At 39.5% G+C, this 27014-nt stretch overlaps 1 protein-coding gene across 6 annotated transcripts; it reads right to left on the reverse strand.

The window, feature by feature from the left end:
- Positions 1 to 3026: 3026 nt before the first annotated feature.
- On the reverse strand, positions 3027 to 26778 carry LOC5564010 (vesicle-associated membrane protein 7). 6 transcript variants are annotated; one of them, XM_021841379.1, is made up of 5 exons: positions 26565 to 26773; positions 26330 to 26506; positions 18948 to 19155; positions 3713 to 4009; positions 3027 to 3640 (listed from the first exon to the last, which is right to left on the reverse strand). In XM_021841379.1, exons 3-5 carry the CDS (start codon positions 19149 to 19151, stop codon positions 3419 to 3421), a joined length of 723 nt encoding a protein of 240 aa, XP_021697071.1. In that variant the 5' UTR covers positions 19152 to 19155; positions 26330 to 26506; positions 26565 to 26773; the 3' UTR covers positions 3027 to 3418. The 6 variants fall into 6 exon arrangements, with proteins under 6 accessions (XP_021697071.1, XP_021697074.1, XP_021697077.1 ...); XM_021841382.1 differs by having other exon boundaries at positions 26657 to 26771; XM_021841385.1 differs by lacking the exon at positions 26330 to 26506 and having other exon boundaries at positions 26661 to 26778.
- Between the last annotated feature and the right edge of the window lie 236 nt (positions 26779 to 27014).

The raw sequence follows: 27014 nt of genomic DNA on the forward strand, positions 1-27014 counted from the left end.
CGAGATCACTGTTGGGGGGCATGCCATACCCAGACAACCAAAATGTACGTATAACGAAATCACCTGGAGGCTTTGTATGTGCAAAATTTCACTTATAAGATGTCGCGAAAAGGCATTCTACGTACAAAAGTGGAGGCGATGTGCGTGCATATATTATGTGATGAATAATAGCATACAATGCGAGTGTTTAAATATCCAACCGAACTAACCTGTGATCTTATGCGACATAACGTATGATAACAAATGTTGATTTGACAGCTGCTACGGATTAATTCGACTTACTTTGTACGAGTGTACGAGACGCGAAACAAAATGTACAAATGAACTCAGAAAAAAAGTGTTTTATGCGAGGAAACTCATCAATCGGACGATTTTATGCACGGTGTTATGCGGGTTTGATGTAATTTGTATGAATAAACGAGTTATAACGTGAACTTTCATGCGATTTCTGGTTGTCTGGGTAGTTTCACAACAAACGCTGAGACACCTGGGCGTAATGCTAGGCGATCGGCTGAACTTCAACATTCACGTCTATTATGCATGCGAGAAAGCGGCGAAGACGAGCAAGGCGCTCATAAGAATTATGCCCAACAAAGGTGGTCTTAGAAACAATAAGAGGTGTTTTCTAGCTGGCGTATCAACATCGCTGCTAAGGGCGCAGCGCTACAGACCAAGTGGAACAGCGCATTCCGACTCATCACCATGCGAGTAGTGAGCGCGTACTGGACTATACCGTCGGAGGCGGCATCCGTAATCGCTAGGATGATCCCGATCTGCATCATCCAGTCCAAAGACATCGACTGCTATCAGCGAAGAGAAACCAGGCAGGCGAGGAAGTTGGCAAGAATTCGTTCGCTGGGTAAGTGGCAGCAAGAATGGGATGACTCCGAGAAAGGAAGTTGGACCCACAGGCTCATTCCGAATCTATCGACCTGGGTGAACAGAGAGCACGGAGAAGTGAACTTTCGCCTGACTCAGTTCCTGTCAGGTCACGGCTGTTTCAAGCAGTATCTGTATCGATTCGGCCATGCCTATTCGCCGTTTTGTCCTGAGCGTATGAAGATTGAAAAAAAAACGCCAGAACATATCGTGTTCGACTGTTCAAGGTTCAACATAGTACGAAACATGGTGGCGGCTGCTTTTATTGAGTACTTCAGCGTAGAAGGTGTGGTACGTGGAATGCAGTGTTGCCACAAGTACAGATTTATCTGGAAAGGTACAGATTTTCTGATAGTTTTTGGTACAGATTCTGTACGGTACAGATTACAGATTTTCACGAAAAAGTACAGATTGGTACAGATTTTTGGAATTGGCGATTTTAGTAACACAAAATTGAAGAGATGCGTGCAATTCGGAACTTATTTTCACAAAACTTTTATTGAGATATACTGTTTCCATAGAATTTAAAAATAATTATATATAGGTGAAATTATTTCAATATAAACTATGCTAAATTCCCAAATTATTTAGGATTTTCAGGGTTTCTTTGCAAATTTTATTGTGGGTGTGGTACAGATTTTGGGTACAGATTTTTAGAATCTCTGGTACAGATAAAAAAGATTTTTGAGGTTTCGGTACAGATAGAAATGTGGCAACACTGGTGGAATGATAAGCGTTTTCGATTTTTGGAATATGATGACCAAATAATAATAATAATAATAAGCCAGACTTACAGCGCAACTGGCGAGCAGTGCGGTGAAATGGGACGCAGCGCTTGACGTCGGGTTGTCGGGGCGCCAATGACCTCGGCACTCGACAAGTCAGTCTTTTGATTAGAGGAGACCATCGGGCGCAATCAGAGTAGGCTACATCCTCCGTCGGGGACTAGACCGAGTAGAAAGAGCGTAACGTAGTATCGGTAATAAGTCGTCGAGGCGCCTGCAAATCCGAAATCACCCTCCAACCGGAATTGTAGAACCGACCCTGACACTTGGCCGACCACCATTTGGTTGGAGTAGGCTAGATCCTCTGCCGGGGACTAGCTGAATAAAAAACGAAACAGCATTGGCAAATGATCGTCGGGGTGCCTGTCAACCGGAAGCACCGGAATCGCAGGACCGACCTCGGAATCTGCCCGGATAGCAACGGTTTGGAAGATCTTCTGCCACCGGAGAAATCTTCGTCGGAGTAGAATGGATCCACCGTCGGGGGCTATTCTGAGTAGTTCTTCTTCTTATTGGCATTACGTCCTCACTGCTTCTCAGCTCAGAGTTCTTATGAGCACTTCCACAGTTATTAACTGACAGCTTTCTTTGCCAATGTTGCCATTTTCGCATTCGTATATCGTGTGGCAGGTACGATGGTAACTCTAAGCCCAGGGAAGTCAAGGAAATTTCTATTACGAAAAGATCCTGTACCGACCGGGAATCGAACCCAGACACCTTCAGCATGGCTTTGCTTTGTAGCCGCGGACTCTAACCACTCGGCTAAGGAAGGCCCCAGTACGAGCGTTATTTTTGCTGACAATAAATTATTGTGTACCTTCCAAAGGAACTGCCGAGAGTATGGATGTTTTCCACGACCCTAGCATCTATTCTAAATTACTCAAATCTAACTTTTATAAGGGCACCGAACGGCGAAGTTTTTGGTGTGTTTCTTACGGTATACCTCAAAAAATTAAAAAAAATACTCAATTGTAACAGATACGGAATTTTTAGAAAAAGGCTCAAAAAACTTTATTTTAGTTTTCTCTCTGTTCATGACTTTAAAAGTTAAACTCTTCACTCGCAACGTCTTCGCTCCACTCAACAGAAGATTCGTTACAATTTTCCACCCATTAGAAGGAAACAGAAAAAAAACTCAGATGTCGCGTCTCAAGTGGCCTCTCGACGGCATCGTTTTGCTTCATCTTCTGCCCAGGCTTCGCTTGTGGAGACTGTTATCTTTGGGCACTAGAGAAAAGCCACTTCATTCATTCGGATAGAACACTTAACAACACAACAATAACGCTAATTTTCACTTGTTTTCATACGCCTCCAACTGGGCAAAAGGGCTTTCTTTCCATGGAATGGGTCAATTACAAGCGCTTTCAAAGTTTAACGTTTCGTATTGCTAGGTATTCATATTATGCTAGAGATTAAATATAACCACGAGAAACAAAGCTGTATAGATAAACCGGAATCTGGTTCGAGTCCTGTTCGTAATCGGAACGCAGAGCGTTCAAGGTAATATTCTTCCGATTCCGAGTAGTTAAAAGTAATGTTTGGATCTGCACAGTTGACCTTAAAAGTTTTTGATTTCGCTTCGCTTCTGGTCTTAAGTTTGCTAGAAAAATCGCCTTCCGACCGTGTTACAGCCACACCCTTCCAATATATATTCAAGTCTTTTCCAATATCATCGAATGAAGAAGAATTTTCGTCTTTCGGGGACTGACTCGCATGCTTTCTCATTCACTCCTTTTTTGCAATCAGATCAGTTCTTAGACGTCATCGAGTCCTGGAGGAAGGGTTGGAGGTGGCGTCACGGGTGCTGTGTTCTTGCTACTGTGTATACAACTGGACCAGAGAAGTCCTCCACAGGACATGCTGACTACGATGTAGATTACGAAGAGAAGGATCGCCGCAATCAAACAGTACATTCGAACCGATCGCCAGAACATGGTTCGGGCCAGGTTGCGCGACGTCTGGCGGAATGTTACCGACTATAAAAATGAAAAGAAAAACTCGTTTTTAAAACTCAATGAAGCAGACTTCAATATCCTGAAATAACTCACATTATTTCGCAAATTCTCCGTCTGGTTAACTAGCAGCTCTAGCCGTTCGCCTCGGTTCGTGATGTTCTCGATGTTCTTCACCATGATGTCCTTCAGTTCGTCAATTTGGCCGTGCACCTGGCTGATGGCGTCCACCTCCCGTGACTCGCTGTAGTGTTTCATGTCCTGGGCCAATATGCGGGAGAATTCGGTGTTCATGGCGAAGGCAATCGCCGTCGCCACCGTGAGGCCATACATTTGGATGAACTTTTTCTTGATCTCCGCCAGGAAGAGGAAGGCGCGCGATCGTTCGAAGCCCTGCAGAAAAACATAAAAAGAAACATTGAGAATGATTACCAAATTTCATTGTTATGACTCTAAAGTGATTTATGACTTTGGTGGCGTTTGAAAGCTACCATTATTGTGAATCTATGTATCTTAATATTCTGATTCAGAGCTTCCAAAATCTTTTTCTCAATTTTAAGTAAACACTGATACCTTGCTACTAAGGATTTGAGAACTCATAGGGTTTCCAAGTGATTTACGGAGGTTTCCACAAGGTTACAATCTGGGGTATTTCGAGGGATTTCAAGGTTAAAAAATAGCTGTTACCTGGGATTCTCACGTGTTTTCTAAGCATTTTCCTGAGAGTCCCATAAGTTTATCCAGATTACTCGGCTTCCAAGAAGTGTAAATAGCTTCTTAATAAGATCCCAAGGGTTCCATGGTGTTTGTCAAACTCGGCAGGGATTTATAATAGTAGCCCAAAAGGTTTCCAGGATAAATAAGCACTATGCAGGGGTTTCTAAATGACGATTTCAAAGATCCTTATATTTTTTTACTAATTCCAACCACTCTCATCTTTTGCTGAGTTTTCCCAAAGCTTCTCTTCCCAAAGTTTCTAAAGTTCCTCAGGTGCTTTCAGAATACTTACAGTGGTATTCTTAGTACTATCAGATGTTTCCGAGAGTGTCGTTAAGCAATAATCGTTTAGGAGTTTCGAAGGTATTTCCAGTGATTTTCAGAATTTTCCGGAAACTTTGTATGAATAGATTTAAGAAAAGTGATCATACATATATTTATAATGCAGTTTTGGAGCGCTTCATGCCCCTGGTAATATGAAAACCAATTGGCTTTAAAAACTCTTCAGTAATCTTTAGAAACCCCTAAAGAGTTTAAACGCGCTAAAAGAACGCAAAATAAACGATCAATAGAATGAGCATACACTTCATAGATGCTACTCCGTGATCAGTAGGATATTGATATAGCACAGAGAAAATCACTCAGATGGCGCTTGGGTGTTAGCTTCTTACCATCTTCAGTTCACAATAACAATAACCTGAACGTCTCCCAAAGCCACCTTGAAAGTGGAGCTGCTTTGTTCGTGTCGGATGTTTTTTTTTTAAGTTTTAGAAGGTGGTTAATTGTTGAATAGCCGATATGTAGACTAGTCATATGGAATTCGTCCTTCATGCGCCAGAGTGTTGGACTCGGAATCCACTACCGACTAAATCCATCTTCGCCCATTCCCCCGGAACTGCCTCTTGGCATTACTTCATGGGGGAGGCTATTGTGCTAACCAGCATTGCTACTTGCTTCGCTTCCTGCTTGTGATTCACGTGCATCTTGTGCTCCTGTACTTTCCTTGCTCTTTTCATACTGCATTTGGGGCTGGCGTTACGCAAGGACCATGTTTCTACTGCCTCTTCTGTGTTTGCTACGCTTCGGTGCTCCGCTGCGACGCGTTTGGGGCTGGCATCTCCTCAGAACCCTGCGGAACTTTTGCGTCTGCTGCTAATCTACTGATTCTTGAGCTCTCCAAGTTGGACCAGGTTGGCTTCCGGCTCACTTCCTCAAATTCCAAGTGTCTCTTTACTGGTAGCATGTAATATCCACAGCCAGAGTGATGCAGATGGGGAACATTCCAGCGATAACGCATACTGCCTCCGAAGATATAGTGCGGTATGCACTCGCCACCCGTATAGCCGGAACGAACCTGCAAGCTTCTCTCGATTGCGTTAGGTTTTCAACGCTGCAGCCCAAGTCGGGACTCCGTATCTCATTATGGACGATTATACGGTCGCCAGAATATGCCTCGTACTGCTTCTTGGACCTCCAATCTTGAGCATGATCCTAGCTATAGTGTTAGCTGATTTCGCTGCCTTTTCGCAGGCGTAGTCTACGTGGCTGTTGTAGTTTAGCCTGTCATCAACCATCACTCCAAGGTACTTTAGAGAGCGCTTCGATGAGGATGCGTGTCCTCCAACGTTGATTTCGAACTGCTGAACCGGCTTGCTGTTGCTAACCAGCACCACTTCCGTTTTGTGATGAGCCAACTGAAGCTTGACTGCAGTCATCTACGATTCAATTGTGTCTAGCGATTCCGCCGTTAGCATCTCCACCTCCTCCGCAGTCTCACCAGTTATCGCAAGAACGACGTCATCTGCGAACCCGACTTTTTGGCAATGTCAATATTAGCAGTCCATCGTGCATCATATTCCATTGTGTTGAACCAAGTATGGATCCCTGTGGAACTCTCGCCATTACTTCAATTGACTTGACATCCGTCCCTGGTTTGTATCGTAAACCAGTACCAGGTTCTGAAAGAAGCTTTGCAGAACTTTACACAGATATTCGGGGACCGGCCTATGGCGATAGCCTTCCAACTGGCACTGTTGTACGCATTCTTTACGTCTATCGTTACCACTGCGTAGTATCGATGGCCTATCCTCTTCTGCTTGGACGCTTTCTCCGCGCACGTGATCACTGCCCGAATAGCATCCACTGTCGAAGTCTTTTTATGAAATCTGCACCTTCCATCTATCTGCGAACCAGCCTTCCGCTAAACACTTCTGCAACGCTGTCCTTAATATATCTGGGAACGCCAAGATTGCTGCCCTTAGCGCTACGTTGGTGATACAATCTGTTCCGGGAGCCTTCTTCAGCTTCAATCCTTAAGCAATCGTTATCAGCTCGGCGTTGGAAATTTGGACATCGGCATTTTCTACATCTACGTCAGCATACGGTGCGAGCGGCCACGCGGTAGGAGCATCCGTAGGAAAGATACCGTCCACTATCAACTTCAGTTTGTAGGGGCACTTTTCAGCTGGTGTTACTGGGCTCTTAATCTTCGCCATCACTACTCGATAGGCGTTGCCCAGAGATTTGCGTCAGCTTCCCGGTACAACTTGTAGCAGTTCGGTTTACACGTCGCTATCTCCCGTTTGAACGCGGCTCTGGCCAGCCAGTTGGTCACCTTAGGGCGCGGCCAGGGTAGACGCGAATTGCGAAACGAAGCGAAAATTGCATGGGAAGGAATAACAATTATTAATAATGAAATGTCAAACTCCAAAGGATTTTCGCGTCGCTTCGCGTGACGCGTCTACCCTGGCTGCGACCTTACGCTCTCTCATGCTGGCTTCCGATCTAGCTCTCTTCATGCGTCCTCTAGCTCTTAAGCAGAATGCGCGGAGGGTGCTGTGCCACCAGTATGCATGACGCCGCTGATTACTTGGCTCCAATTTTCTCGGTATAGTTGCGTCACACGCTCTCGCCAACGCATATGTCCTGCATCCATGTTTAGAGCGTCTTTTACTGCTCGGGATGCATCGGTGAAAAGATCCTTGTCTTAATCCTTTGTCTTTCACCTACGTTCTCCATTCCTCCTCTAACATACTGTACAAGTTCTCTGACCAACGCAGTAGTGGTTCATATTGTTGATCAGCGATGGGCTGCAAAACGTCACGTCAATGATGGAAATGTGCTTGCGAGACCATCGTTGCACAGCCTTACATCGAGCTTCGCTAAAGCTTCCAGCAAACTGTATCCTCTCGCGTTGGTCAGTCTGCTACCTACTAAACGGCCCATGCTTTGAAGTCTCCTCTGATGATTACCGGCGTACGATAAGGGACGAATGACATTTGGGGAAAGTCCCCTCAAACAAACAACAACCGGCGTACAAGCGATCAGCTTGTCGGTTAGAACATCCAACATCTGGGTGTACCGCTCCATTGCCCACCTCGGGAAGGATGGTTGCGTAACAGCTACACACGAAGATTCCGTTAATTTTGACGATCACGAAACCCTCGTGTGAGCGTTTGTCTACTTCTTGGATGAGAAATCGGCCCACTACTTTGATTGCCGTCATCTCTGCTCTGTCTGCTACCCAATTGCCGTTATCGGAAGGAACCCGATACGGTTCTACAATGATTGCGACGTCGCACTTTGTGTCCGTTGTTGACTGCCTCAACAGTAGTTGTGCAGCGTAACAATGATTGAGGTTCACCTGCGTTATCTTCATCATCATGGTTGACTGACTGACCATCCGTCGTTTGGGCGGAGGGTGACGCTTTACACAGCATGTACCTAGGTGTCTTCAGACAGTATCTGCCAACGGGATAATTCTCACCACATTTCCTGTAGTGTTCGGACCTGTCCGGGCTTTTACAGTATATTGCCCATTGGCTGAAATCCATACATCTGAAGCATCTCTCCACCGAGGGTTCAGTTTCGGCCGGCCGACCAACCAACCAACGAGTTTTTGCGCTGTTGCGATTGGTGATCGGATCGTCGCTATTTGCATACCCCCTGTACACTTTCTTCAGCCGGATGGACAGCGGTGCTGCTTCCAGGCTACATTGAGACAGCAGTGCACCCCTCACGTCGTCTTCAGTTGTGATCTCGTCCAGTTCTCTACATTCTCTACATTATTGCCCAGCGACTTCGTGATGAGCTCCCGGCAGGCCGAACTCTTGATCAACAGACCCAGTTTAAGTTCAAAGAGCATGTCTCCTTCCTGTGTGCGCCTGGTTTTCACTACGTTTTGATTCAGCTCCTTCAGCTCTGAATTCTCTATCACTCTCCATAGAAATGCTCGTTACCAGCTGCTTGATCCTGAGGTGGGCATTGTTTTTGGTCTTGGCGAACTCATAGAGTTCGTTGACCTTCCTCTTTACTGCCGACTTCTCATGCTGCCGGTCGTCTTAAATAGTGCTACTCCCTTGACTCAGCCTGCATTCCGCTGGTTTCCCAGTGGCTCACTCGCTGTGCTGCATCTGTTTGTGCTGGCTGCTACCGTCAGTGGTATCACTGACAATCCCTGCATCTTTCCGCTCCTTGCGAATACTTCCGTGTCTTCGTTTCTTCCACTAGATTCTCCATTCAAATCGATTATTTGCTTCATTCGATTGGGTTTCCTTTCAAGCCGATATCTCAACTCGTTGTATACAGTCGCATCTTGTGATCCAGCAAGCAGAGAGGCCATGCTAAGGTTTGATACAATCCTTCATGGGGGTTGTGTTCAGATCCGGATTGGCGTAAGTCTATGCTTACTACTCACCGAGATTGGTAACAACTTTCGAACGTACAAGATGGCCTGCTAAGGTTTTATCAGGAAAGAGGCAGTCTCCTCATAGCCCTATTCGCCATTTCATGTTGGTGTCACCCTTTCTTACTCAGAGACCGGTAGAGTACACTGCCGCCAGCCCACGACTGTTAGTCGACGTATTCAATCCGTAATCCGTGTACTGTCCGTTGTTCTGTACTGTGACCAGTTTACCATAATCATGATCTTACTGGCATCCATCCTGATGTGCCGGTTGTCACTCCAGAGGGCTAAGGCACGTCGAAAGCGGTACCAGGTCGCTGGTTCGAGGCAACTTGCAGATATGTGTTTTTTTGTAGAGATTCAACAGAGCCCACTGTTCAACCATTGTCACATCATAGGTAAACTATGCTTGAGACCCTGGTCAGATGGATTGGTGGATCGGCCACCTTCCGGGGGAAGTGCTAAAGGTGGTATTCCATAAGCTGTATGGATGAGTTTCGCTTGGAAAACGCAAGAATACCAAACTCCCACCTGGCTGATGTCAGAAAGACAACAGTGCCTAGGTTGCACTACCATTGTTTGAATCGTGGAAGCGAGAGGAAAGACCTTGTGAGGATTAGAACTATGTTGGACGCTCTTTCCTGGTTGTCGAATCACCATTTTGCAACCAACGCAAGAGATTCTGAGTGCCCAAACGTATGCAGGTACTGCCTATTGCAACAATGTCCTAACATAAATTGCGTCAGGTGGAAGTTTACTTCCCCACGGATCCTTTATACTAAACTGGCACATTTGGTATCAGCCAATGGGTCCATCTTAATGGGGTTATGGCATTACTGCCAATCTTTAAGTGTTGTCTCTTCACACGCATTGCGGACTCCTCTGGTACTTCTTTGGTTCGTTTCTCAAGGTTAAAGCATTGAACATTTTCCTTGATGATGAGCCCGATGGGCCTCATCCCGGCTATGACACACATGACCTATTTAGAAACCGTTCGGTATGCATTTGCTGCATGATCATATACATTATTTCAACGATGTCATGTCCTCCTACACGTACTTTCCATCCGCTTTAGATTTCTGCTTGTTCTAAGCACTTATGACTAGAATGGTCCTCCGTATCTCAGTATGGATAGCGCCACGCCTGCCAGAGTTTGCGTTTGCTGGCAATTACAGCAGAGGTTAAGACATCATTCTCGAAAGTGCCGTTTTAGCCGTAGATACCGTTGTACAGGCATTTTCAACGTGATTAGGAAAGCTGAGCTTGTCATCGATCATTACCCCAAGATGCCTAAGGGATCGCTTGGACTCTATAGTGCAATCACCTACCGAGATAAGCTCCCGTTGCTCGGACTTGCGGTTATTGACCTCCACCACTACCTCAGTCTTGTGAGGCTAGTTTCCTAGACTTCATCCATTCCTCAACTATGGAGATATAGGGTAACCAATATATTTTGGACCCCTATATATTTTGGGCCCCTCTGGCCCATTTTCCAGCAAATTCACCGATTAAAATCGAAAGACCAACTCAATTCGCATACCATTTGGAAAGATAGGACTATTCCGCACTTGCGTTAACTGTTTGTACATAGAAAATGTGATTATTTTAACTGAAATTAATTTAATTTAATCTGTTCATCCATGCAACCGTTACAACACGTTACACACAGAAATTGAAGCCGTCAGAAATTTTTCAAATGTAAACAAAAACTTTTTTCAAAATTCTGAACAAAGGGCGTAGAATTTCTTCGGATTTCCATTGTCAATCGATCGGTTAGACTATGGCAAGCATATTATACAACCAGTGTCGTGGACTTTGTCGCCAAACGATAAAAAATGCCGGGGGTCCAAAATATATACTTTGAGGGTCCAAAATGTATTGGTGTGTCCAAAATAATGAAAAACAGTGCTTTACAATTCAATTATTTCCGACGTTTGTTGGACCCAACATGACCGTATGGGCATTTTTATCTCGTAGAGGAAGTTTTTCTCTACCTTTTGGCATGTTCTTTGACTTGGTTACGCTGTGCAATTAATTAATTGGGACAAAATACTAAAATCACTTCCTTAGGGGGTCCAAAATACGACCGTTACCCTAGTGCGCTGCTGTCAACTCTACTTCCTCCATCGATTCGCTATAGACCAATAGGGTGATGTCGTAGGCGCAGCCAGTAATCTAAACACCCGTCGGAAGGTGCAGCCTCAGTACGTCATCGTACATCGCATTCCATAACATTGGGCTCAGGATTGAACCTTGAGGTACTCCCGCGGTGATTCGAAAGCTTGTCTGCCCCTCCTATGTGTCAACCAGCAGAATGCTACCATCAACATAGGTTTTTTTAGAAACCCTAGAAGACACGGAAACCCTTTTTTGGAACTTCTTGTTATTTTAAGAGTAAGCATAAAAACTGCGCTAGAATCCTAAAATCTCTGGTTTTCTCAGAGATCGTTCTGAATATTCCAAAGATTTATCTCCGGTTTTGGCAATAATTTCTTCAAAATCACAAGGGATTTCTTCAGGACTACTCTTAAAAACCCCCTCGGAATCCTTCTATGGATTCTAGAATTTTGAAGGTACAGTCGACTCTCTACATCTCGATATCTCTTCCTATCCTATTATTGTAATGGTTGACTTACTGATGTGGATTGACGCATAAAACTGGATGTGTCCCACTTGCCCCGTTTAGCGAGGTAACTGCGTCCAATGGCTCATTCTAAAACTTTCTTCCAAGGTTTTCCCAATTTCGAAATTATTCGATCAGTTTCATGCACGCATCACCAAATATGTTGCCAAAATGTGATTGTGTTGTTGGGTTTGGAAAATATTGACATTTGAAAATTTTATTGAACAATTTGTTTGAACTATCGTTTTTTTCGTTCCCACTTGCCCCGCGGTACCTTACATTCAATTTTTACAATCGTCTGGTTCAGACATAGCGTGCTATGTCGATGATTTCATAAGTCCCATACATTTTCACTCTCCATATCTCGATATCCTCCTTATCTCGATATCTCCATATCTCGATGTGTTTCTGTTGATTTTTCGTTCTCAATTTTCCCTTCGTATGTCGATATGACCAATATCGAAGGTTACTAGACCAAAGTTTTGTGATTCAAAACAAATTAGGAGCGCAAAATGACGTCTGTTTGTGTATTACTTTCTTGGCAACGAAGTGTTTTTCAATCTAGTATTCATCAAAAAATTTTTCTTTGTTTCGATCTCTCCCTATCTTGATGGTCCCTTCGATATCGAGATGTGGAGAGGCGACTGTATTATTTTAAGTATTCAATCAATGATTCGGCTAATGACCTTCAGTAATTCTACTAAAAATCGCTATCCTTAAAACACCGTACACTAACTCCTTCAGGATTGCCTCTAATTAATTTATAATGTGTTGTTCTTCTCTGTTGCTTCTGGGATTAACGTCAACATTTCAAGCAGGACTTTCGCAAGGGATTTCCGATGATAACAGCAGAAACATATTCTTAAAAATCATCCATGAGTTCGTAAAGAAATTGCTCTAGGAATTCTTGAAATTTCTTCAAAGTTCCAGTAACTTTTTCCTGTTTTTCTCCAACAAATATCCGAGTATAACTCCAGGAATGTTTGCTTTGGGTATTCCACAAGTATTTCTTTTTGGGTTTCTCCAGGAAAAAAGCCAGAAGTTTCCTTTAGTTCGGGAAAATTCTAAAATTTTCTTAAAGAAGTCCTTTAAGCATTCCAACAGAAACATTTTCAAAGAATACTACTGATTAGTCATAGAAATCCTTTGAGAATTTTTAGAGAAATTTCTGGAGGAACTTCTGAAGTTATCTATTACAAAATATCTAGAGCTTCGAGAAAACACACAGATCAGCTTATTCATTGAGGAAGTTTTGGTGAACTTCGTGCAAAAATTGCTGGAAAAATACTGATCAAATTGCTGGATTCAATAAAATGCAAGTTTCTTGAAGATCTCCTGAACAACTCCAGGAAAAATATGAAATTTAAAGGAATTATATGAAGAACGTCTCTTGCAATCGCTCTTGCATTTACTCGTAGGGTCTCTGTAGATTTATCTGAAGAAATATCTGGTCAAATCCGTAGAAAGAACTGATGGAGTTCCTCTGCATGAATCCCTAGAGAAATGACTGACGAAAACTTTTGAGGATCACGGAATACAGTAAGTATGTTGTCAAGAAATCCCTGAACTGTTTTTTTTTAATAATTTTGTGGATATGCTTGAAAGTTTTTCAAGAATATCTTCTAAAAAACGCTTAAGTTAATAAATGAATTGTGCGATGAATACCTGAATAATGCATGCTGTGGGTAACAATCGCTGGAATAATTTCCAAATAATCTAAAAAACTTCTTAGAAGAATCAGCAATGCTAAATTAAAATGTATTTTACTTAATTTTATTTCTAAGTTTTTAACGCATTTTTAAAGAAATTTTGTAGTTACTCTCGAAAGAATATGTTGAGAAGCTATTTACTTAAGCTTCTCAACATATTCTTTCGAGAGAAACTACAAATTTTTTTTTAAAATGCGTTAAAAACTTAGAAATAAAATTAAGTAAAATACATTTTAATTTAGCATTGCTGATTCTTCTAAGAAGATTTTTAGATTATTTGGAAATTATTCCAGCGATTGTTACCCACAGCATGCATTATTCAGGTATTCATCGCACAATTCATTTATTGGGAATATAAATACCGTGCTTCATCAATATCCGGACGCTTAAGAGGCTCCAAATCTTCCAGTGCTTTTTTCACTACCTCAACGTGTTATTTGACTATTGTGTGGTTTTCACCTAATAAGCTTAAGGTCACATAAACATAAAAACGAACAACATATTAGTAAAAAATGCGAATATAACACGTAAATCGTAAAAATATTGAGGCATATCTCGTCCTTAAATCCGGACACATGAATCGATAAGCCGGACGCTTCTGATTAAAAATCCGGACAGATTTCTTTAAATTGGTCATACACACATATCGTCTCCGGAAAATCTTATTAAACTAGAACAGATCCTCATTATCGAAACTGTGCTATATGCATTTACTATATAATACTGTGAAACACATAACTTTCCATTAAATTCAAACTTTTGTTACCTCCATTCCTTGCTTGTAGTTCAGTACCGGAAATTTTGTGGTAAAGCCACTGTTATCATTGTTCTGAAACAGATTTTCGTTTAATAACTATTGTTGTATCACTCATAATATTCATTTTGTTCAGTTTTTTACAAATACACCTCTTAAATATTCATTTACACTGGCAATTTGCAATGATATCACCCTATGTCCGACTTTAGAAACAGTGGCTCGCAAAACCGGACAGCATCTTTCTGCGTTTAAATTCATTAGTTTTTTAAGTAATTTGCACTCACAAGCACCACCTTCATCCATTTATGTTTATAATCTATCACCACATCCACTATTTTAAATAAAACAAACGATTCGCCACATTATTACGAATCAATTAATGCTGGGAAACCAGTCCAAATTATTACAACGAAAACTTGCGCGACGCAGGAAAAATGTCAAACTGCAGCTACAAATTTGTTTTTATTTTTAATATTATTTTGGCAAATATCATTGTTAAATTAATAAAAACCGATTAGGCGTCCGGATATTGGTACCGTCCGGATTTTGATTCATCACGGTATAAGCAAGATCCTTCGGAAGACTCTTAAATTCCTTCAGTAATCTGAAGACAGCTTCCTGGCGAAAACTTATAAAGTTTAATGATTTATTAATAAAGAAGAAATCGTCAAAAACGTGTTGAAAGAGTACTCGTAAGAATTTTTGGAGCAAACTCCGAGGAAATTGATAAAGCTGTCATCGAAATAACTCAGCATTCTTGAAAGATTTACTAGTTGAAATTGCTTGATGAAGTTTAGAAGTGATACTTTTAAGCATTCCCGGTACTCTCTAGCACAATTACTGAAGGAATATTCAGAACAATTTTTGACAGATTTTCAGAGTTACATTTTGGAATAGGTTCTAAATAAATTCCAGAAAATTTCTGGAAGAATTTTTTCTGCTAGCATGCTTCATATGAGTCTTATGGGACTAGATGGCGGTAGTGCGCAAACGTCAAACTCGAACAAAAGCGATACGAGTGCCACGAGTTAACCATTGACCAACTACCAAATATTAAAATTGCGTGTTATATATGTTTGTCTGTATGGATATGTCCTGATGATTTGGAACGTTAGTGCCATCAGCAAAGCTATTCAGTAAGTCCAGGGCTGTCATTACTTGTGCCAGCAGGTTCTATAGGAGGGCTGGGGGCAAGAAAGGCACTTTAGGATATATCGGTTCAAATCATGGCGGACTAGAATAATTTAAGAAGAATTTTCCAGTGTAAGGACAAGCTCACCAGTTGTTCTAAATAACGTTATCGGTGGTTTTCAAAAATGTAAGAAATTTATGTTGATTTCAGATTTTTGAAAATGTCTCTTATGAGGTTTTTCAACGAGACACGGGGAAAGAGTGCCACTTGTATGGGGCAAGAAGACCACCAGAGTAAAATGCAACAAATCTTATATATTATTATTTTCTCGGTATGTTTTAGAGTCGTTACACAGAAAAACTTAGGGATAAAAGTTAATTTTACAGTAAAACCGTTTTTCTACGCGATTAGTTAAGTTTTCATCCTAGGTAATTGGTAGTTGTTATGTTCGTAAATCTTTTCTGAAATCTTTTTGAACGTCCTTGATATTTTTTTTTTATTTGAGATAGTAGGAAATATTGATTCAATGCAATATTCCACAACAAAAATAAATCTTCATTTAATTTTATAGGAAAAGATTGCGGTATCCATCTTGTCCCTTAATATAGACATGAAAAACACTACTTCAAAAAACTTTTATTTTTCAATTTTCTGCACAATTCTATTGAGCAATCGTAAATCATCAATTCTGTGCGGAAAAATCATTATGATTTGGATTTAATGGGAGCCAAAGCTTATTTTTAAGACTTACATTCTTAAAATATTTCGCAATTTTTGCGTTAGTGAGATAAAAACTTTTTTTTTATTTCGTAGTATGAATTTTCATCTGTAATATTTACACAAACCTCAATTAGAACTCACTTTATACTTATTCTGGGTTCAACATTAAAAAATTGATTTGAACGATGTGAAATTGGAGGTGGCACACTTACCCCATGTCCCCTCATGTCACCTCCAGACAGCGCAGATGAGTATACGATTTTGGTTTATCCGCTCATGATCCTGACTTCTTAAAAAACGGTGTTTCCGATAAAGTTGTTCGATTGGACAAAACTTATAGCGTTATTACTCGATGCAGTAGATTGAAAATTTTGCCATCAGATGATTCTAATTAGCAAGCAAGTTTTGATCTTGATGGAATCCTGAATACTTAGAAAGATGGCATCTTTGAAAAAATAAAACAGTACCGTCGATGGGGGTGACAATGGGTCTAGGGGGTGAGATTGGGTCAAAACGGAAAAATATGATACATGAAATATTTCAGCCAATAACGCTGATATTATTAAAATTTGTAATTCATATGTTAGGGAACATATAATTACACGTAATTCATCACAATATACATCTTTAGAAATAGTAGTTTTTGTTTACTATATCGATAAACTTGTATGTTGAAACTAGATAAAATTTACAACATTAGATATCTCCTGTGCAAAGTATCACGCATGTACTTTAACGTCTATAGTTATATTAGTAGAAAGCTAAAAGTCTTTTCATTACACTTCACATGTATTTTCCGGAATCTATTTGATTTTTCCACAAAAAAATATTTTTTTCCCGGTACGGTGTCTAAAACATTAAAATGGGGGTGAGATTGGGTCAAGTAAGAGCGATAGTAAATGAAATCACAAGTCCACTTTTTTTACATTTGTCGGTATCGGGTGTTCTCTTTTTTCATTTAGATTTGTTTATTCTTTCTAAATACAGCATCTCCGAAACATCAAACAAGTCTACTTGAGTATTCCGTGCATTGAATAACAATTCAACGCATCCTGACAATTTCTCAAACCAGCAACTGTTTTTCGTGCGCAGCAACATCGTAAAATTTTAGTAAATGAATTTTTTCTTCAATTCAATTTCAAATTCAATATTTCATTAGTGTTTTCATATTATAGAAACATCTCACGGAAGTACAAATGAGTTGGATCGCTGAAATACCGGGGATTATGACGTCAACATCTGCTGAAACGTATTGATCATGGAATGTCGCACCGAAATATTTGCGAACGTTTAAAATAATCACTGTTTCAGTACACCTTTCGGAAACCTGAATAGGCAATGGGGATGAGACTTTGAAAACAATTTGTTGGAGAAACAAGAAAATTTATGTAAACTTAACGATTAATGTTGGGTTTACACATTTATTCTGATAGCTCTTCAATTTTTTGGTATAATCGTTCCTTAAAGTGGGTTTATCATACTTGTGAAACATCTTAGATATCTTTTCGTCTTGTTTGCATCGTATTTAATCAATATTTTTCAGCTGTGAATGGTATTGTAAATCATTTTTTCAAAAACAAGTTATTTTAATTACAGTGACCCAATGTCACCCCCTCTATGGGGTGAGATTGGGTCATTTTTCATTCACTTGTGGTGCCGCTGTGAATAAATATTTTTCTAAATTTTTTGAACAGTTGTTATTGTACCATCAAAGTACATACACACAAAATTTGAAGTTTATTGAAGTAAATTGCGATAGTTATTCAATAAATAAATCGTACATATCCCTTTTTGACCTATTGTCACCCCCAACGACGGTAGGTAATTTCGGATTTTCATTACATGAAAGTGCGTTTGAGCATAAAACATACATCAATAATGCTGATAAATCCATAAAACATAAACTGCATAAATTCAATAGCGTCGCCTGTTTGCAATATTTCGATTCTACTGGAAATCTACTGACAGCCCGCGATCCATCGAACAATTTTGTCGAAAATGGCATCTTTTCTAGTAATGAGGTTGTTAAGACATCTGGCCACCTGATGGCAAAATTTTAATTTTAAATCAATTGGACCTAATAATGACAACTCTTGATCAACTGAATAACTTTTTTGAAGGCAATATGCAATCTTATCAAGATTCAAGATATGTTCAATCCTGGAAGAACATTTTGGAAAATACTGGATGTAGATTTTTTATTTCAATAATCCTGGAGGTCCCGAGTAGAAGCTAAGCTGACCATCAAATCGGGATTTCGGGAGACAAAAGATTTGAAGAGAATATCATAATTTTATTCCTGGAACTTCTGGAATTAGATGTTTGCAGATCTAATGAAAAACTCGCTGATATTGGATAGATCTTACAAAACCTATATACGGTATTCTACAGATCTTACACAACCTTAATAATGGTATTCCAAGGTTAATTTTTGATAATATTTTTCAGATCTTTTATCTTTTATATCTATCAAGTTGTTATATTTTTTCTACTGCTATAACAAAATTTGCCTTTGCTAATACCATCATGTAAATTAAATTGAGCTTCCATAGGCTCTGGTCCATGTGTATGCCACTGATTGATTTTCTGGGAAATTATGGCTGTATAAAATTTCAAGATCAATTTCTGACTGAATCTTCTATAGAAAAAATCTCTTATTGAATTCAATAAGTTGTTGACATTTAACCATCACAAGTAAATTTGTGTCAATTTTGTCTTCTTCGAAAATCCAAAATAATTTGACACGCTGCTTAGGATTGCCCCGAACGATGATAACTCTACCGTAAAGGTCAACCGGCATTCAATGTCCCAAAAATGCCGATTAGTTCTTCCTATCAATGCAACACACTGTCACTGCTTGATGCGTAGAAAACAGCTAACAATGTATTCACGATCAACAAAAAATCCCCATCGTGACTGATCATTTAGAGCAGTCATCTTTGTTTCATCATTTCCTCCCTAGATAGCAACAAAAAAGCCCTCTACTTACATCGTCCGTAATGCACATGTAGATGATCCTATTCTCGCAGATGTAGTGTATCAGATAGTTCCCGTGCGAATAGGTCAGCTTGTGGTCGTCCAGTTTGATCTTCGGGATGATCTGCTCCGTCACTTCGGCAAAGTTTCCGACGCATTCGGCATACTTGGCCAGAACGGTGGGCCCTCGGGTGATGACGCTGTACAGAATCGGCATTTTGCTAAAATGTTAAGAAAGAAACACAGAAGGTCACTGAACTGGTGCCGAATCGATTTGCGAAAAGGGAGCTTCAACCGTGAACGTTAGGCCCTTGGAGTTCAAGATCAGCACGCGACCGACGAAAGTACGCGACAAAACGCACGGAGGACGCCTTATCGCACCGGGTCGCCAAGAAAGATTAATAATTTAATTACAAATTGCTGCTGGGCAGAGCGAGCAAGCCGCTGACTAGGAGTTATGCTGGTTGGCATTCTAGTGAAACAGCGATACTCGCTTAGTTCAACAAAGCCATACAAAAGACTGGCAGTGAGTCAGGCATATTTGTAGCGACTTTCCTTGCGAAGGGACGACCAGCATTACTTGCCGGCCAGTACTGCCTCAAGTGAGCGTAGATTGCCCACCCTAAACAGTTGACTGCAGTCGTGGGCGTAGCCAGGGTTTACATCATAAGGGGTGAGCGACCTCTAAAGTTAATTTACGAGTTTCACGCAAATCCATCATCAGCCTCTGCACCCTTTTTGCGTGAAATGAAAAACCATGGAAGAGGTCCAGTGGATATTATCCACATTTTCCTTCAAGAAATCACTAAAATAAATTCTATCAGAATTATAGTCCGTTACCTATAGCTATTATTGACTTTATTGGCGTTACACGCAATGGCGCGTTAGTCACTTGAGATAGAACTTCATCAAAAAAAATCCCGATTTTATTGGGGAATTTTCGCCGTTTTCTTAAAAAAAACCCACAAAATTTCTCGGCTGTGCGGATTTTGGTTAAATTTAGCCGAAATTCGGCATTCTAATTTAAGTGTGTGATTAAGCCAAAACATACTCTTTTATCCGAACTTTTGGTTGCTTGGGTAATTACAAGTCTGGAAGACACGTCCCAAGAAACAATTGTAGGCGATTAATAAACTTGTCTAATTAACTAAAGCTTTACAACAGCTGTGGTAGTTGAAATAAAGAATAAGTTGTATAAAGTGATGATCAAATGTTGCATATATTCTTGACATCGCTGTAGTTCCAAACTTTCATGAAATTTTTATAGCAAGTAGAACTACAGTTGAAGCAACGTTGTTTGATAATTTAGTTTGGTTGTCTAAAAGCCTCTCTATTACCCAAGTAACCATAAGCAATAATAATAAGCCCTTAATCAGCATCATAGATGCATACATGCATTAAAATAGCACTACAAATGCTTACAGGCCTAATAACAGCACTTCTACTGCATAGAAACTCTATTACTGCATCACTAAATATTGTTTAAATGTCCTCCTGTGTTTTGACAGATATACCACGTGCTTTGTGTATGCATATAGTGGTAAGAGAGAGTCGAAAATAAATCTTCTCACTACTACAATCGCAGGTTCTATGATGGGGTAAAGTGATGGTTTAAATTGGTCTTTTTTCTTCCCAATAATATTCATCTTATGTGGCCGAAGGATCAAAGGAGCAGGACTTCAACAACATAACAATACGGGTGTCGCTGGTTTGAGACGCAAAATTAGGAATTTTCATCATCATTAAACAAGGATCAAAATGTAGCAAAGGCAAACCCTCAAAAGGATAAAAACCACCAAAATGAAGAAGTCTGATACACAGAACTACTATCTGAATCATTTTATTATATTTTTGCATACCATTCGAGGTATCCATTTTCATTCATTCTTTTATTTACCTCGTGTAGCAGCTGATTGGCCGCAAACGCGAAAGCTCTCTGGCTGCGTACGCGAAAGCACTAGATATTCGCCCTAAAAACCTGGCGAAAACAACTGACTTTTCTCACGTGGTCTTATATTAGCATTAGTGATTCAGAGAAGCACGGTTATTCTTTGCATTATAGTGGCACGCTATTTCGCCTTTTCTGGCATTATAACAGCATTATATGCGTACATAAAACTGACACGCATCAAATGATTACCCTATATGCGCATATAATGCTGTTACCGTGCCGCATTGTCGTGCTTACTGGTTACTTGGGAATAATTGAAGGTGAGCTGTTTCTACAGATCCGGACTTCATATGCGACATGCAATTGAATAACAAGCTTTTAGAATATTTAGCAACACTTGTTTCGTCACTTTTTCAACAATACTTAAATGGGTCAAAACGGCAGTGATGATATGTTTGCTTTGAGAAGCTTTGAATTCAACCTTTCAACCACCCGTAATATAAAAGCTCTTAAACATAGTTGTAGGTTTATCTTTGTCAAAAAATTGCAGAAGTGTGGTAGTAACCATTATTACCGATTAAGATTCAAATTCTCAATCACAAGTAATGTTCAACTTACCAAGCAACAATTTCTCCCTTGAGAAAAGTTTCTGAGAGCTGTTTTATTAAGCTATTGGTTGTTTAATAATTGTCTAAGTGAAAATAAAACTAAATAACACGTCATGATATCGTGTCAAACAAACGCCTTATAAGCATCGGGTGAATTGAATGTTGAATAAACATTATGAAGTCTAATTATAATGTTACTACTGTTTAACAGCCGAAGTTATGTCATTGCATAAACATATACTAAATAACGTTAATAAAATGGTTCCATTTCTGGGCGAATAAGTCTTGAATAATAGTTTCATGTTAACTAAGTCAATCATTAACAACTAACAGCCTCATAAAACAGCTCTGAGAAACTTTTTTTAAAGCAACAATTGTTTCTTGGGATAATTGATCTAGGGTACCTGACAGAGGAGTCTCCAGGGTAGATGCTCCTGTTCTATCGAGTGCTCGACACTGAAGAAGTTTGTAATATAAAATAGGCCTATTTTTCAAGATAAGCAAAATATTAGAGTCTTAAGGTATTTGCTCGCCTTTCTAGTGATTTTTTTTTGCAAAAGTGATGAAGTTTAATTAGTATTTTTCTCATATTTCCCAGGTTTTTTTTTATTTTGTCACACCCAATGATTTAAACTTTAATTTAAGTGAAATTTATTTTCCATGTACCTTCCGAAATGTCCGAAAGGAACATTTAGTGTTAAGAGTGGTGTTTTTCTCGAGGGAGTGAGCGCTAAATATAATAAAAAAATCTTCTTCTGGCGTTACTCCCAATTAGGACAGAGCCTGCTTCTTAATGTTTTTAACTGTAACTGAGAGCTTTCTCTGCCAATTAACCTCTTTTGCATGTGTCTGTGTCTGGGATATAAGTCGCGAAAATATTTTTCTGGACAAGTTGCGAAAATACTTTAACGAAAAGATCCTCGAATGGTGGGATCTGAATCCACGGCCCTCAGCTTAGCCTTGCTGAACGCTGGACCACTAAAAATATCAAAAGATTGAAATAGCTACCATCTTTTTAAATTCAATTTTAGTTTTGAATGAGCGAGATGTTTTTCCAAACTAATTGCTAGAACACAAAATTCTCGGAGGAATTTATGACTGAACTTTTTGAAGAATTCTTCGAAAATCTTTGAGATATTGTTGAGAATTCGCTTGAGATTTATGGATTAATCATGCATATAACCAAATATATTATATTAACAATATGAGTCACTCTCATATATTTCTGGCGTGATCTTTTTTGTGATTGTAGCGCCACACAAGGCAAACGTGGCAACTAATACACTCTAAACATTCCAGCATCTCAAAGTGACACTAGTGACACTTCATATCATATCCAGCGTAACATATGAAAAGTACCAAGCTAAAATCTGAATGAAATTTTTCAAAGTTTCAAAATAATTTGTACACATACGATAGAAGACCATTCTGTATTATTAACAAAATTATGTGCTGGAACATTGTACAGACTTTGAAAAAGGGACAAATGAACAGTCAAATTAAGTACTACGTAATTTATACACCGTGCTTCATAAGAGTTTTTAAATGAAAGCGTGAGTATTATCAGGCTTGATAGAAACTCCTCAGCGATGCAAAGAGGAGGCGATTTTGCCGTTTTTCTAAGGAGAAACAATTGAACTCAAAATTTTCAACACAGATCCTCAAGCGATTCGAGCGAGAGTGCATAAAAATGCGAGGATTTTTTCTGGTACTCTCTCTCTCTCTTTTGTTGCGATGCTCACCTTTACTCACGTTTCAAAAGGATGCTTGAGTCTGCCACCCGAACAAAGCAGTCCTCGGGGAGTTATGAGAGCACCCTTTTTTGATGGAATTTTACTCTGTTGTGTTTTGTAATGCATCTTCCTCGCTCATTTTTCGTTGCCTCTCTGCTTACCTTTTTTCGCTCCTCCGCAAAGAGGCTGCTCTAGATTATTTCACCGAACTCTGATGATGTTGAGGAGAATTATCAAGCCTGAGTATTATGATCAAATCCTTTCATTGATTTCACAGTGGAAGGTCGCTGAATCATTTGCCGTTATCAAAAAGGTCGACAGCATTATGTGTTGATTTTAGACAACTGCAGACTGATTTGCATTACTTAGAAATTACGAGTTTGAAGTCCAACATATCCATGGACCTATGCACGGTTTCATTATTTCTCGATTACTTTTTCAAATCGACGTAACTAATTTCCATACGGTTTTGAGAAAATTAATTCAGAAGAATCACACCCTGTCTTCTAAAACTGTTTTAAAATTAATCAATTTTTAAACATTTTTTCGCCGTGTACATTGCATAAATTTTGCATACAATAAGCTCGCAATAAAAAACTAAAGATTTCCTATTATTTCCCACAACAATTTTATGACAAAATGATAAGCCGTTTTATTCAGTAACTTGATACGTTTTTGTATCAGTGTAAAATCGACTCAAGTAGTGTTTTGTTTTGATTTGTGGAGCGGCGAAAGTAGTGGGGTTAGGTTACGAAAGTTGAAAATCTTACTTTCTTCGTTTTGTAAATCCGGAAATTAAACGTTCTAGAAGTAAAAAATCGAGTTGGTTCAGAGCAAAACATGTAGAATTTCGTCTGCAAAACACGTGGAATCGATAAAGTAAGTTAGTATATGTTTTGACTTGAGTCTGTTTGAATAAGTTTTCGAGATTTGATGTTTTAGCGGTGCCGTGTTATTTTTGTGACAATGAATTCGGCACCGCTTAAACGTCAAATTAGTGAACTCGTGCATCGGTCCATTGAAAAGAAATACGGGCTATTTTGTTTTAAAAAAAAGTGAAGTATGCCTCCGTTTAAATTTGCACGCGTCTAAATTTATCGAAGTAATGATGCACTGTCATAGTTAATAAAAGTATTAATATACATATTTTACATTTACGGGAAAAGCAACAAATATCTATGATTATGACAATTATCGGGAGTTATTCAACAGTCATGTCCTAATTGAAAGACATAAATCGCTATACTTTTTACGTTATCATAGTTTGAATCAATCTTTTATTTCCGTTTATGATTTTGGTTGTGCACGGTGTTTCAACGGTACGTTTTCAAATGTTAAGCTCGAATTCTGCAAATCTAAAATCAAAATAATGAGAAAAGTCACCGAGGGACGTCAAACCAGAGTACACGATCAAAAGGAATTAACCAAAGCATGGTGTAGTCACCTTTTTCGTCAACAGATGGTGCTGTTGGCAATGCTAAATGGGTCGCCAAATTTGTGTATGGGATAAGTGGAAGTGAACCATATTGTTAATATAATATATTTGATATAACACAACAGGTTGCCAAATGAACGATAATATAAACCATGTTTTCATTTTAATGATGCTATAGATCCGTGGTCACCAAAGTGCGGCCCGCGGGCCGCATGCGATGTCTGTATCCCTCAAATCGGATAAGTTCCGCAAAGATTTTCTTCAGGAAGTTGTTCTACTGGCCAAGTTAGCAAGAACATGAAACAAAATTATTACGAGAATTATCCATAATCAGAAATAAAAATGGTTGAAAAAACAGGCCTGAGGATCACTGCTATAGATTATCTACGGGTACCTTATACTTACAATAGTGAGTTCATTGTGCGTAAACCCAAGTTCGTTAGTAACGAATAGGAAGGTGAGAGGAGCTCTATTTCAAATTTTCATCTAGATACACACTGTAACACCAAAGTACCCTTTAAAGGGTAAAAAAGTACCCTCTTTGAGAGAAACTAGTTTAACTCATAAAAAGAGTAAAGGGCCTTTACTCATTAAAGAATAAACGGCTTGTACGTCAAATCAACGAGTAAATTTTACCCTCTATCCAGAATATTTTTTCACGAGAAACAGAGTAAATTTTACTCTTTTTTAAGATGAAAATATAATTTAATTTTTATATTACTTTTCGTAGGATAATCAACAATGAAATCTCGAGAATATAATACATTTTATTCAATATATTTATTACGATGTATTGTTATTGCTCCAATGCAGGAGAATGAGCCATCTGACTGAGTTGTTGATCTGGAGAATGGGGCCACTGCTACTAGAGGTTTCGGGAATGCGGAATTTACTCGGCAGCAAAATAATCCTGCAAAATATGATAGGATAATAAATAAAACATACAAAAAAGGCAATTTATGTACCTACTTTGAACCTTTCTGCCTTTTTTCGAACTTATTGTATTTTTATGAGAACAAAACTTTGTAGTATTTAGGATGCTGCATAAATCTACCGATTGTTGCCAAGGATTTTTTCACCCATTAAAGGGTAAATAAACGGAATATGTAAAAGGGCACTTAATACCCATTATTGGAAATTTTTAAGTACCCATTATTTTGACAGCTGCATATATCGGCAAAAAATGGGCATTTTTTACTCCTTAAAGGGTAATGCCGAGTTTACAGTGCACAGTAACATCGTAACAAAGATGACATATTTGGGTGTCTCAAAACAGCCAGTCCTTACTCATCTTCCATATCATCTAAATACAGTAAACCCAGAATCGTTTCCATCTGACCCCTCTCTGATTACGCCCATGACCGCAGTAGTCCGACAGCGTGCAGCCAGAGTATCTGCCTGCGTACAACAACCCAATCAAGTGGAACGTATCATATTTCATGTCGTCTTATCAGCAGCAGTGGCTTTTGAGCCACTCGGCGTTTTGTTGTTGACGCATGAGATCGGCAGCTAAACTTGAAGCTCGAAACCGACGTCGGACGGAGACAAGATTTTGAATTTGCTTGAAAACAATGGCAGCGAAAAGTAAACAAGTCGCTGCACAGTTGCTGGCTTACGCTCTTTCTAGGGCGTACAACGCTCAAGGATGAATCACTCTCTATATGTGCATATGTAAGCGAAAGTAGCGGGCAGCCATTGTCCGCAGTTCCTGTTCCGCCAGATACTTACAAATTTCCGAATTATTTCCTAAACAAAGGTTACAGCACAATTCGCCCCAAAGATTTCACTTCAGCGTCGAAACGGGGTCACAGAACATCCACTCGCAGCAGCAGTCCAATACGACATTGATCCCTTCCCCAGTACCTTTTTGCACAGTGGATTTCAGAATGTTCAGAAGGAAGTCACCTAATCACAATTCAGATAAAATTACATACAATAAAAGATATATCTAATCTGTACGCACTGAGCTGAGATATGACTCGACACGAATTCCACGGAAAGAACAACGCAGATTATATGGTAATCAGTTGTAAGCTTTTTTTTTCTGTATGCTACCTGCCTTTGCGAACAAACACCACAAAAACACTGCAAAATATTTTGAATCGTGATTATCTTATTTTGATGCACTTCACGACGTAGATCGCTGCATTAAACTGGGCGACTGGAATGAAGTTTCCTTGCTGGTGACAGATGTCATGCAGTGTTGTTGTTGTTGTCCATCTGGCATACCAACCACGTGGGTGCTGCCATCTCTGAATTCAATGAAGCAAATGCAATCTTGTTGGAGTATATAATTTTTCCATTCCAATTGGAAATATCTAAATAAGATATAAATCATTCTATGCTAACTGTTCAAAATAACGTGTAATCGACCATCTCAAATTTTGATAAAACATTTGTTGGGTGCAATATT

This window comes from Aedes aegypti, chromosome 1 (assembly GCF_002204515.2).
Source record: "Aedes aegypti strain LVP_AGWG chromosome 1, AaegL5.0 Primary Assembly, whole genome shotgun sequence".
Classification (NCBI taxonomy): Eukaryota; Metazoa; Arthropoda; class Insecta; order Diptera; family Culicidae; genus Aedes; species Aedes aegypti.